Source organism: Diabrotica virgifera, chromosome 1 (assembly GCF_917563875.1).
Source record: "Diabrotica virgifera virgifera chromosome 1, PGI_DIABVI_V3a".
Taxonomy (NCBI): domain Eukaryota; kingdom Metazoa; phylum Arthropoda; class Insecta; order Coleoptera; family Chrysomelidae; genus Diabrotica; species Diabrotica virgifera.
The window spans coordinates 291,809,398-291,824,021 of NC_065443.1; the positions used below are offsets into that span (position 1 = coordinate 291,809,398).

General features: G+C 35.0%; 1 protein-coding gene across 1 annotated transcript in view; it reads left to right on the forward strand.

The window, feature by feature from the left end:
• The window catches only part of LOC126879141 (zinc finger protein 271-like), a 38,450-nt gene extending 36,327 nt beyond the window's left edge, over nucleotides 1–2,123 (forward strand). The window contains exon 2 of the mRNA XM_050642133.1: nucleotides 828–2,123. Within this exon, the coding sequence (XP_050498090.1) occupies nucleotides 828–2,077 (1,250 nt within the window). The 3' untranslated portion in view covers nucleotides 2,078–2,123. The remainder of the gene's footprint in view (nucleotides 1–827) is intronic.
• The last annotated feature ends 12,501 nt before the right edge of the window (nucleotides 2,124–14,624 follow it).

The window sequence follows — 14,624 nt, forward strand, 5'->3', positions numbered from 1 at the left end:
GTAACTGAACGTTTTACTGTTTGAGAGTTGTTTTGAATATAATTAAATTATGTAGTTTAAATTTTGTGGAAAAAAATATTAAAATATAACAAAACAGTAAGAAAACAATATATTAGATGAAGATTGGTAGAACTTTTGTTGGTAATCAAATTAAGTATGCAAATTAGAGCATTACATATCTACTAGATAAATAAATCTACGCCAAAAAATCATAATTTAAAAATAAAAATCGAACCTAATTTGTGATTTCTCCCCATTCTTGAGAAAATAAATGTACATATTTCAACCTAATCCAAATGTATAATTACAATATGATTATAATAAAAACTAGTCCAAAATACTTTCCTTGTCCAAAATAGTCCAAAAGTCCAAAAATATAGGTATATGAAAACTATTTAAAAAGGCAGTAGGTATAACTATTAACTAACTTTTGTTTGTTGTTTCTATTCACACAAATTTTAAAACGCAACAACCATAAATAATCTAACTACAGCTGTGTCACAGCCGCCATATTGAATAATTTTTGATATGTCATTTGAACATCCAATCAGAACAAAGTTATAATGCACATGCGCCGGGATCGTAGGTTTTAACATATAAAAATTCACCCTCATATCGCCGGTAAAGAAGTATAACTTCAAAAACTTGGTATTTTCATACAATTTCTTATCTTATCTTGAAATCTAAAATTACCTCTTGTCTGGATCTTGTCTTCAAATCGAGACAAGATCTTGAAATTTTCAAGAAGTTGGCGACCCCTAGAGTTGTTACATTTTGTTTATGATCTGCCGTTTCCGCAAAGATTTATAGTTTGGTTTTTGTTTCAGGTTTACGTCAGAACGAGATTAAAACGAAATCCGAAAGATCGGCGGTAGGACACACTGAAGAAAAGTCTTATAAATGTGAAATATGTTTGAAGCAATTTACTGTCCCGAGATTTTTAAAAAGGCATTTGCGAATACACACTGAGAACAAACCTTATTATAAGTGCAAAATTTGTTCAAAGCAATTCAGTAGAAATGAAAATTTGAAAGTACATGTAAGGCTACACACTGCAGAAAAACCTTACAAGTGTGAAATTTGTTTTAAGCAATTTAATAACGCAAGTAATTTGAAAACACATTTAAAAGTGCACACTGGAAGAAAGCCTTACAAGTGCAAAATGTGTTTTAAGCAATATCGTCAAGCAGGATCTTTAAAAACTCATCTAAGAGTGCACACTGGCGAAAAACCTTATAAGTGTGAAATATGTTGCAAGCAATTTGGTCGAAATGAAATTTTGAAAAAGCATTTAAGGATACACACTGGCGAAAAGCCTTACAATTGTCAAATTTGTTCTAAGCAATTTAGTCAGGAAGGTAGTTTGAAAGGACATTTGAGAGTACACACTGGAGAAAAACCTTACAAGTGCAAAATTTGTTTTAAGCAATTTAGTCAAGTTGGAACTTTGAAAACACATCTAGGAGTGCACACTATCGAAAAGCCTTACAAGTGTGAAATTTGCAGTGAGCAATTTAGTCTAGATAAAATTTTGAAAAATCATTTAAGAATACACACTGGAGAAGAGCCTGTCAAGTGCGAAATCTGTTTTACGCAAGTGAGTGACGAAAGAACTTTCAAAACTCATTTAAAAATGCACACTGATGAAAATCCTTACAAGTGTGAAATTTGTTTTAAGCAATTTAATCGAGATAGTAATTTGAAAAAACATTTGAGAATACACACTGGAGAAAAGCCTTATAAGTGCGAAATTTGTTATAAACAATTTAGTCAAGAAGGAAATTTGAAAACTCATTTAAGAATACACACTGGGGAAAAGCCTTACAAGTGTGAAATTTGTTTTAAGCAATGTAGTGAAGCAGGAGCTTTGAAAAAACATTTAAGGGTACACACTGGTGAAAAGCGTTACAAGTGTGAAATTTGTTTTAAGCAATTTGGCGAAGGAGGAACTTTAAAAAAGCATTTAAGAGTGCACACTGGCGAAAAGCCTTACACGTGTGAAATCTGCTTTAAGCAATTTAATCGAGATGATATTTTGAAAAAGCATTTAAGGATACACACTGGCCAAAAGCCTTAAAGGTGTGAAATTTGTTCTAAGCAATTTAATCAAGATGCAATTTTCTACGAAACTCTACGAAAAACCATATATATATATATATATATATATATATATATATATATATATATATATATATATATATATATATATATATATATATATATATGTATATATATATATATATATATATATATATATATAAAGGGTTGTCTACAGCTAATGCCGTTTCCCTTCCGTCAGCCAGGACTTCCATTTTTTTTCGATCTTCCCAGTCTCCGTCTTCCAATCCTTTCTTAGACATGGCTTCGTCGACTTCATTTTTCCAAGATCTTCTAGGTCGTCCTCTTCTTCTCGTTCCTCTTGGGCTCCATTCTGCAACCTTGTTTATCCAAGTGTTTTCTGCTCTGCGTACGTGGCCGTACCATTTCAGTCTTCTCTCGTCTATATATTGCAGGGCATCTTTTTCCACTTGCATTCTTCTCCTTATCTCCTCATTTGTTATTCTGTCACTTCTGGTGAGACCACAGCATCTTCTCCAGTATTCCATTTCGGTTGCCAGAATGCTTTTTTGGGTTTTTTTGTTTATGACCCAAATTTCTGCGGCATATGTCATGATGCTTCTTACTATTGTTTGGTATATCATTCTTTTTGTTTTTCCCTTGATGTTTTTATTCCAGATTACATTATGGAGTTGTCTGATGCAAGATCTTGTTTGTCCCAATCTACTTTTTATTTCTGCTTCTGTTGATCCGCTTTTCGACATTATAAAGCCCAAATATAAAAAATTATTCGTTCCTTTTATTTCAACTTGTTCTTCTACTTCTAAGTTTTTTACGTCTTCTTCCGATATTAATAAGTATTCCGTTTTCTTCATATTTATTTCCAGGCCCACCTTTTTGTATTCCTCTTTTAGTTTTCTTACCATGTAACTGATATCCTCTTCATCTTGAGCCATCACCACCTGATCGTCTGCGAAACACAATGTGTAGAGATAATCGTCCCTTATCGGTATTCCCATACCCCTACACTTTGTCTTCCAAGTTGTTAGTGCGTGTTCTAAAAATATTTTAAATAGAGTCGGTGACGTTGGGCATCCCTGTAGTAATCCTTTTGTTGTTTTGAAGTTAGCAACTACCTTGTTTCCGATTTTTATATTTACTTCATTTCCATTGTACATGTTTTTGATTGCTTGTGTTAGGTTAGGTGGTATCCCTATTTTAGTCATTGCTTTGTACAGTTCTTTCCTTGGCACGGTGTCGTATGCCTTCCTAAGGTCTATAAACGCCATGTGTACATCTTCGTTCTTAGCTCTTTTTTTCTCTATTGTCTGTTGTATTGTATGGATATGATCTAGACATGATTTCCCTGCTGTAAAACCTGCTTGTTCTTCTCCGATTTTACCTTCTATATTTTTCTCTATTTTGTTCCTGAGGATCCTGCCATACAGTCTTCCCATTGTAGCGATGACGCTTATCCCCCTGTAATTTTCGCAATCTTTTCTGTTACCTTTTTTGTATATCGATGTTATGTAGGCTTCCTGCCATTGTTTAGGGATGTCCTCTCCATTTATTGCTCTTTCCATGATTCGGCATATCATTCTTCTTAATTTCTGTGTTCCGTATTTGATTAGTTCCGCCACAATTCTTCCTGGTCCTCCAGCTTTACAGGAACGAAAAACCAACAATCAAAATAAAACATCCACACCAAACCAATAAAAATAGAGGAATTAGGCAAGGGGAGGCAATATCCCCAAAATTATTTACACAAGCACTAGAAGATAATATATCCAAAAAACTTAAATAGCACAACAAAAAGAATTAACATCAATGGACAACTGATGAATAACCTGAGATATGCGGATGGCATAGCGGTGATATCAGACACAGTGGCGGCTCGTGGTAATTTAAAATGGGTGTTCAATTAAGCAATGTAATTATAGAAATTTTTTGTGTAAAGGACACCGCACACATATGGAATATATAATGTCACTCAAATTCAATAAAACATCCATGAATAGATTCGTCTCAATTTAACGGTCATTTCGTATCATTGCGTCAACTCTTAGTTTTAGTTATGATTAATTACGGCGCAAATTGCAATAATTAAAGTTTATCAGAATCATATTTTCGAATTCCCGAAGACGGGATAAAATGTAACGATTTTTTTTAACTTGGTCGTTCAACTCTTTTATTGATTTCTTATACCCAGAATCTAATAAAAGGCGAACATCATTATTGCCAATTGGGAAGATCCGTGTTTTTTAATTTTTGTCGATAAATTAGATAAATCCCGAACGCCCGTTTTTGTCCACTATGAAGAAATAGTTTCATTTTTCGAAATTACTAAACATGGAAAACAAAACAAGAATGCAGTTTATCTGTTTATCACATCCGCACAACCACGAAGTTTTTTTATATTGTTCAACTTTAAAGCAACGTTTAAACTTTTTGTTTTTTATAGCACATTATTGTACCAAGTTTATCTCCGGCTAAGGTGGACCATTATTTTTTATAAAATGTCGATTTTCAAAACTATTTTCTTTTATAAAATCCACTGAATAAGGCTCCATAATAAAACTATTCGGAGTACGGTCCTGACAATGATAATATACATCACGTTGTAAACCGCTGCGATATTTATCAGTTTTTAAATGATAAAAACACAGTTTAAAATTATTTTGTTAGTTCCTCCACATTGTTATAGTGGAAACACCATGTAAACCCCGCAAACCTGACGTGAGTACCAAAAACCACATCTATTATATTTATATTAATAATAATATAACCTATAAAATATCCAAGAAATATAAATAGGACCAGTTTTGGGCCAAGATCCACACCGGTTTCTGAACCGGCGACAGGGCCGGCCTTGCAACGTCTCCAAAATTAATCAAACATGACTTCGAATAACACCATGAACACTACACAAACTACATCTCACATCTCATATTCCAGTGTTGTTAACACGTTTAAACAACCAACAAAAGACGAAGCCATAGTTCTTTCTAGTATTGAAGGAACCAAAGTTCAAGAGTACATCATAGCCGTCGGTTCAATAGTTGGTCCACGTAACGTATCTTTCGCTTCCAGAATAGCCAATAATAGAATATGTATATATCTCTCTTCTAAAAATATGGTTGATTCATTGCTGCATTCCCACAAATACGTCAATATAAAAGAAACTCAAGTAGAAATAAGAAGACTTATCACTCCAGCTCAAAGACTGATAATATCAAACGCTGGTCCTTCTGTTCCAACCACGTTAATTGAACAAGAACTACGTAAAATGGGTATAAGCGCCGTCTCTAAAATGACTTTTCTTAGGGTAGGAATGCCTGAAAGCGAATACAGCCATGTCTTGAGTTTTAGAAGGCAAACATTTATCACACCTTTAGAAAATATTTCCATTCCCGATTCTTTCATGATCTCTCATGATAATACCACTTACAGACTATACCTTTCTATAGAAGGATTCAACTGTTCAAAATGCAAGACTATTGGTCACCAGGAAACAGAATGTCCTGACAATGCTAATACAATCACTTCTAATGCAACCACTTCTAATACAACCAATCTTGACTCAACCAATTCTAATCCACCCACTTCTAATACAACAAATCCTGACCCAACCAATTCTAATCCAACCACTTCTAAAGCTCTTCCAGAAACCTCCCAAAACACACAATATATAACAAATCTACCTTATAACCAAACAGAACAAAAACCTTCTGACAAAGCCTTAATATCCACCTCTAACGATCACCCAGCATCTTCCCAAAATATATTAGATCAGATCCCAGACGTACAGGTCCCTAATAACCAATTAGCATCTACCATAGAAACTGACGACATGTCAAGACCTACAAATAATACAAATGAAACAAACACTTTAAAAATAACAACATCATCAACTTCCAACAAGATCAGCAATCTTACTCCATTAGAAATAACACAACCTAAAATTATTCCAAACGTCACAAAACATCCAAAAAGGCTCATCTCATCGTCTCCAGAAATCAACGAAAATACCACACAGACCGATTCTCATATCTTCACTTCTCCAGTAACAAGGAAATCAAAGAAAAAAACAAAAACGTCTAAAAGAAATTCTCGAGATGAACTTTTACTTTCCCTAGAGACAATTAAAGACAAAATCGCAAACAGATCACCACCATTTGTCCTTAACTTCGACGAAATATGTGACTTTCTCGAAAACACATTAAACGCAAAACATCCCGAAATAACCTCAAAAAACTATTCGAACGAAACAGCCGAATTAATTCAGATCCTTAATTTTGTTCACGCTTATACCCACAATTCAAAATTAAAAAATAATATAACTCGATTAAGAAAGAAACTAAGCCCCAATAATTTCTCTTCCACAGAAGAGACCGATGAAACACATTCTCAGTCAGAACTCGAAAAAGTCTAATCTAACCCCTATATATTACAGTGGAATATCAATGGGTTCTACACCCATTTAGAACAATTAAAACTTCTAATAAACGAAACATGCCCTAATATCTTATGTCTTCAAGAAACCCATTTTAAGCAATACAATATTAATCTTCAAAACTACCAATGTTTTCCAAAAAATAGAATAGCACAACAGGCAAGTGGCGGAGTAGCCATACTTGTAAGAACAGACCTAGAAGCTAAGCCAATCACATTAAGAGTGTCCTCAATTTCAAAAAGAAAGAAGATCCCATAGAATCACAGACGATGACCTCAAGACAATCCTCACCAAAAAAGTTTCATCAGTGTTAACATATTTAAAAGACATCAAATTGTATAATATTAAATTAAATTGTATTATATATTTAATGTAATACTTTGTATTGTCATATCCACTAATAACCCTGCGCGGTTGATGTGGTTTTGTGTTTTAAATAAAAAAAAAAAAAAATAAAACTATTAATATTGTATTTAAGATTTAACCGTATTTAACTAAAACCCACAACAGAAAATTCCAAACTGTGAACCGAAACGCTACACTTAGTCCACTGAAATATTCTCAACTGCTCAAAATTGGCAAAGAAGACGAAAACCTTTTGCAAATATGTTTTCGACCCTCAGGAATCCGAATCTGAAATTAGTTTTGCGAGAAAATGCCGGGAAATCCGGAAAAATCGTAAAAGAGAGCTTTTCTGCGGTTTTCTTGAAAACTACAATAGCTAGCGGAAAAATAATCAAACCATCGTGTTTATTGGACGATTTTACATAAAAATAGATGTGCTTTTTTGCGAGAAAATGCCGGGAAATCCGGAAAAATCGTAAAATAGGGATTTTTCGGCAATTTTCTCGGCAACTACAGTAGCTAGCGGAAAAATAATGAAACCATCGTGTTTATTGGACGATTTTACATAAAAATAGATGTGCTTTTTTGCGAGAAAATGCAAGGAAATCTAGAAAATTGTTAAATAGGAGATTTTACGCAATTTTCTCGAAAACTAAAATAGCTAGCGGAAAAATAATTAAACCATCGTGTTTATTGGATGATTTTACATAAGAATAGATGTTTACTAAAAAATAAAAGTAATCCCAACGATAAGGAATTAAATTCTTGTGTAAAGTGATAAAAACTTGTGTGATATCGAATGTAAACAAAGCAGGTTTTACAGTAGGTGGAAACAAAACAATATAATATTATTGTGAATGGTGTATTTCTGCAGGAAAATAAAGCATATTAATAAACAGAATCAGCTGAAAGTAGAAAACTTTATTATAATATAACTAATGTTATTATAAACAGATAACCAGGGCCGGATTTTGATTTTTACCTAGGAATAAAAGTGCTGGAAAATTAGTAACGGCCAGCGCGGGCGCGAGTGGGAATTTGAACTGTGAGTAGAGTTCTCCACGAAACTTTACCCGTGACGTATTGACTAATAACTCTAGCACGAAAAATAACTAGGAATTAAGAACAATGAGTTCAGATAGCGAATTAGCTGATGAAATGAAAAGGAGAAGGGAAGAGGAGGAACATGATGAAAATGATGAGAGAATTAGCAATGGATATAAAAGACATAAAAAAAGAACAATATAGATCTGGAGACGAAATCACATAACTAAAGAATGAAATTAAAGAACTGAAAGATCAACAAAGCGGCTACAAAGATGAAATAAAAAAGCTGCGAGAAACAAACGAAAAAGCTATAAAACAAATAGGTCGATTAGAAAAAGAAATTAGTAAAGCAAATGAAAAAATAGAGAAATTGGAAAATGAAAGAAAGAGGAAAAAAGTAATAATCGTCATCATCAGTGGTGCTACAGCCCTATGAAAGAGCCTCGACCTTCCCAAGTCTATTACGCCAGTCAGCCTATCCATTGCCAACCGTTGCCAGTTTGCTGCGCCTATTTTTCTCCCATCCTCATCTACGCCATCTTTCCATCTAAGTTTTGGCCTACCCCTATTTCTACTTCCCACCGGTTGTGACATAAGGATTCTTCTAGGAGGGTTGTTATGCTGTGATCTTGCTAGATGTCCTGCACATCTTAGTCTTCCTATTCTTATAAGAGGTACTACGTCTTAAAAAATGTAATAATACAAGGAATAAAAATTGATACAAATGATCAGAAAGTTTTACGAGGGGCTATGGAGAATTTTATAGAAATAGAGCTACAAGTTTCAGTAGATGTAAATGGAGCAAGGAAAATAGGAGAAAATACTGTCATAGTGGAACTTAACAGCGTGAAAAACAAAATAGGAATAATGAAAAATAAAGGTAAATTTAAAACCAAAAAGGACGAAAGAATCTATATTAATGATGATATGTCAAAAGAAGAAAGAATTATCCAGAAAGAAATTAGAAGCAAAGCAAGAATGCAGAAAAAATGTAAAAATAGGATACCAGAAGCTAATCATTAATGGTGAAATATGGACATGGAATAGCAGTCAACAACAACTCATAAAAGAGAAAAATATAAAACCAAAAAACTAGCAATACAACTAAAGCAGACTGAAATAACGGAGACGACATGGCAAAGTAAAGCTACACGAAATAGACAAAATGTACAGATTATTAATGAAAAGAAGCCCGTAAACGAACATATATTAGTAGGAACATGGAAGGTAAGAGGAACATACGAAGAAGGAAAACTGAAACACCTAGTAGATGAATGCAAAAAATATAAATTCGAAATAGTAGCACTACAAGAAACGAAACAACTAGGCCAAAACTCAATGGAAATAAATGACTATTTATTTTTTAATAGCGGAGGGGAAAACATAATGTTAGGCACAGGATTTGTAGTAAACAAAAAGTTGAAAGATCTAATCGTTGATTTTAAACCAATTTCAGAGAGAATATGCATACTAAGAATGAGGAAAATACCAAAAAATAACATTTTTAAACATACATGCACCGATGTGGGGTGTAAGAATGTGTTATAGAGGTAGCACCTTTTATTGAAACGACCACATGAAACGTCATCGACGGGAGATTGTTTTTGATAACTGGTCCTCATAAGGCACTCAACCTCTCACCACTTATAGCTTCACGTGCCACATCTCGGGCAACTGCATTGGTCTGCAGGCTAAACTAAGTGAGGGTAGCCAGACATGGTGATAGGTTGGACAGTGGCAGCTGGTTGTTACAAAACTGACCATGCGGCGAGAATCATAGCCACAGAAACGGCACATATACAGGGTTGCAGAATTCAAAGGGAAACCAATGCACTATTTTCCCAAGAGAATTTCTTCCCATAACGATGACAATTTCAGTAAGTGAAGATGGAATATGTAGCGATCCGACTCACGCCATCTCGGTTCCGGGTCGGATGGTGTGAAATTTGCTACCGGCTGCCAAGGTGTGAGGGACCAGGCAGCTGGCAGAAATTGTGAGACTGAATCCAAATTTTCATTTAATTTAAGAAAATGTCAGCGAATTGATACATGGAACGTCCAGGGACTGATCCAAAAACCAGGAAAATTACACATAATTGAAAAAGAAATGGCAGACCACACTCTTTCGGTACTGGGACTCTCTGAAACTCACTGGAGAGGTAAAGGGCATTTTAAAACAACTGCTGGCAACGTCGTCTATTTTTCAGGCCCAGATAACAAAAGTACAAATGGAGTCGCAATAATTGTACCCTCTAAACTTAAAGACTGCGTAATTGGATATAATACTATTGATGGCAGGATAATATCCCTTAAAATGAGAATATCCACCAATAACCTACACCTTGTCTAGGTATACGCTCCTACAACAGCTGCACAAGAAGAAGACATCAACAGGTTCTATGGTCGTCTAGAAGAAACTGTTCGCGCTATTCCGAAACGTGAACTCATCATAATTTTAGGAGATTTTAACGCCAAAGTGGGGTCATCTAATGAAAATATTGAAGGAGTGCTGGGCAAAATTGGCTGGGACAGAGAAATGAGAATGGCGACCGTCTAGTGGAGTTCTGTGTAGAACAACATCTTGTAGATCAACATCATAGACCTAGAATGTAGAAACAACAAGGAATCAAATAGACTATATCCTAATAAGATCAAGATGGTAGTCGTCGGCCATCAACTGTAAAACATATCCTGGCGCAGACTGTGAAAGCGATCATCAACTACTCCTGGTATTGAACGTTCGACTTCGTATTTAAAGTTCCCAAAAGAAGACCCCAGAGAAAAGTCATGTCTCTAAATCCATCAAAAGTCAATGACTTCCAACACAACCTAGAAGAAGCTCTCTCTTTAGACCAAGTAGATAGTGACCCTGAAAGCACTTGGATTTATTTCAAAGATAAGGTAATCGACGCTGCAAAAGACTGTGAGACAGCGGTTTCCACTGACCGTAAGCCATGGATATCCGATAATACGTGGACTGTTATTCAACGCAGAAAATAACACAAAGCTAGACACGGAACAAACGATGAATACAGAGATTTATCGAAAGAAATCAAAAAACAATGCCGCAAAGACAAAGCTGATTACATCTCTCAAATATGCAGAGAGATAGAGGAACATGGCTGTCGAAATGAACTGAGGGATTTATTCCAGAAGATCACACTCCTTACCAGAGAATTTAAACGTCAAACGTGGTCTGTAATAGATAAGGAAGGTAATCTAAAGACCGATACTGACGAAATATTGGAAAAATGGCGAAACTACTGTGACGAGCTATATAAAAATAACGAGGTATCAGCAGAAAATCAGTGGCCCTCTAACTACCCTAGAGAACCTACTGTCTTATTCGCTAAAGTCAAAGATACAATTAAATCACTAAAGAGAAATAAATCCCCAGGCATTGATTCAATACCATGTGAAATACTACAGTTACTAGGTGACAAAGGACTACATATCATCCATTCTATCTGTGTCGCTGTTTGGAATTCAGGAAAATGGCCATCTGATCGGTGCACCTCAATTTATATCCCGCTACACAAAAAGGAACTACTACCAGATGTGAAAACTACCGCACACTGTCACTAATAACACATGCTAGTAAAATCTTGTTGCAATCATCAAAAACAGATTAAAAACCTATCTACATTACCAAATACCTCAGGAACAAGCGGGATTTGTAAAGGGTAAAGGTACAAGGGAACAAATCCTGAACCTGAGACAACTTATTGAAAAGTCTAGAGAATTTCAAGTACCTATGATTATATGCTTCGTTGACTACCAAAAGGCATTTGATTGTGTAAGCTGGATAAATATGTGGTCAATTTTAATAGAAATGGGCGCACCAATGCACCTGGTGACACTTATTAAAAAGCTGTACCAGTTTAATATTATAGCGACATTACGACTAGATCAGAAGTTCTCAAACCAATTCAAGACCGAAAGAGGTGTTAGACAAGGATGCGTGTTGTCACCTGACTTATTTAACATTTATGGTGAACATGTCATGAGGATGGTTTTAGAAGGATGGGCCTTTAGAAGGATAGGAAAATCTCCAACTTGAGATTTGCTGATAACACTACACTTATAGCAGCAAATGAGCAAGAAATGTTTGATCTTCTGCGAAGAGTTGAGCACGAAAGCAATAAAGTTGGTCTGAAAATCAATAAAGCTAAGACAAAAATAATGGTGGTCGACAGATTCGACACTATTCAACTGACTAACATGTTACAGGAATACCAGATAGTAAACACCTTTGTCTATCTCGGGTCTAGTATAACTAACGATGGCAACTGTGAAGCAGAAGTTCGGAGACGTATTGGTATGGCAAAAAATGCGATGAGTCGCCTAACTAAAGTTTGGAAAGACAGATCTATCTCTCAAAATATCAAGATGAGACTGGTGAATGCCCTTGTATTCTCAATATTTCTATACGGAGCAGAGACTTGGACTCTTTTCGCATGCGAGCACCAAAAAATTGATGCCTTTGAGATGTGGTGCTTGAGAAGAATGCTGCGCATACCATAGACAGCTCATAGAACAAACGTTTCCATTCTAAACCAACTCAATATTAAAAAAAGGCTGTACACAATATGTCTGCAACGAATTCTGCAATTCTTTGGTCACGTGGTTCGCAGAGGTGACGACAGTTTGGAGAGATTAATAGTCTCTGGAAACGTTCCGGGGAGAAGATCAAGAGGACGCTTACCAACTAGATGATCCGATCAAATAAAGAATTCAGCTGGAAACTCATTCTGTGAAGCTCTTAGAGTAGCTGAAAATAGAGACCAATGGAGAAAGATTGTTAGGAATATTGGAAGAAATCACGATCCTCAGTAATGGGGAAACGACAAGAGGGAGAGAGACAGATGCACCGACTGAAGAGAAAAACTAAACGTAGAGATAAAGGAAGACTTCTACAGTCAAATAGATACAGTATTCGAAAATATTCCCAAATACGATATAAAAATAGTACTAGGTGATGCTAATGCCAAAATAGGAAAAGAAGAAATATATACACCCACCATAGGAAAATAAAGTCTGGATGAAACAACGAATGAAAATGGTCACCTCTTAATAGATTTTGCAAAAGAAAGAAACATGATCGTTATGAGCACGTACTTTCAACACAAAAGAATGTACCAAGGAACATGGAGATCACCACATGGGAAAACCATAAACCAAATAGATCATGTGCTCGTCGAAAAAGACATGGAAAAATGTATAAAGAACATAAGAACATATAGAGGACCAGATGCAGACACAGATCACTTTATAGTCGGAATACAACTGAAACAGGTTATACCAGTTCTTCGAAACCAACAGAAAAAATGGTACAAAATAACTAAACCTATTAGACTACTGTACATATACTGTATATACATATGTATATATATATATATATATATATATATATATATATATATATAATGGATTTCTACGGCTGTCGCCGCCTCTCCATACCCAGCTTCCAATTTTTTCTATCGTAACACATATCTTTATCTAATTGCCTCGAATCCATTGCCTCCTGAATATTGTCCCTCCAGCTTCTCCGTGGTCGTCCTCTTCTTCTTCTCTCCGGTGGGACCTAGTCTAATATTTTTCTCGGCCAGCGAGTCTCATTCATTCTTTTAACGTGACCGAACCATGTCTCTTTTCAATATCGTCTATTATAGTTTTTCCACCTTCATACGTTCTCTAATTGTTTCATTTCTTACATGTCCTAATCTCGAAACCTGAAAACTTCTCCTTAAAAAGTCCTTTTCTGTACTAAGTAGCTTATTTTTATTTCTTGCACTTATGTCCCAAACTTCTACACCGTAGATTGTAGCAATCTTCATTATACTTTCATATATTCTTCTCTTTGTTTCCTTCCTGATATCTTTGTCCCATAAAATTGAATTGATCTAGTGATGCTTCTACCTTTATTGATCCTGTGTTGTATTTCATCTTCACTATTTCCTCGTTTGTTAAATATAGCTCCCAAATATTTGCATTGTTTTACACCAACAATATGTCCTTGTTCCAATGGTAGGTTTTCAATGTCTTTGTTTCCCACTATGAAGTATTCTGACTTATCCATATTTATTACTAATCCTCATTGTTTCATGCAGACCTTATTTTCCTATGGTGGGTGTGTATATTTCTTCTTTTCCTATTTTGGCATTAGCATCACCTAGTACTATTTTTATATCGTATTTAGGAATATTTTCGAATAAGTACTGTATCTATTTGACTGTAGAAGTCTTCCTTTATCTCTTATGTTTTTCTCTTCAGTCGGTGCATGTATGTTTATAAATGTTATTTTTTTGGTATTTTCCTCTTATTCTTAGTATGCATATTCTCTCTGAAATTGGTTTAAAGTCAACGATTAGATCTTTCAGCTTTTTGTTTACTACAAATCCTGTGCCTAACATTCTATGTTCCCCTCCGCTATTGAAAAATAAATAGTCATTTATTTCCATTGAGTTTTGGCCTAGTTGTTTCGTTTCCTGTAGTGCTACTATTTCGAATTTATATTTTTTGCATTCATCTACTAGGTGTTTCAGTTTTCCTTCTTCGTATGTTCCTCTTAGATTCCATGTTCCTACTAATATATGTTCGTTTACGGGCTTCTTTTTATTAATAATCTGTACACTTTGTCTATTCCGTGTACCTTTACTTTTCCATGTCGTCTCTGTTATTTCAGTCTGCTTTAGTTGTATTACTAGTTTTTTGGTTGTAT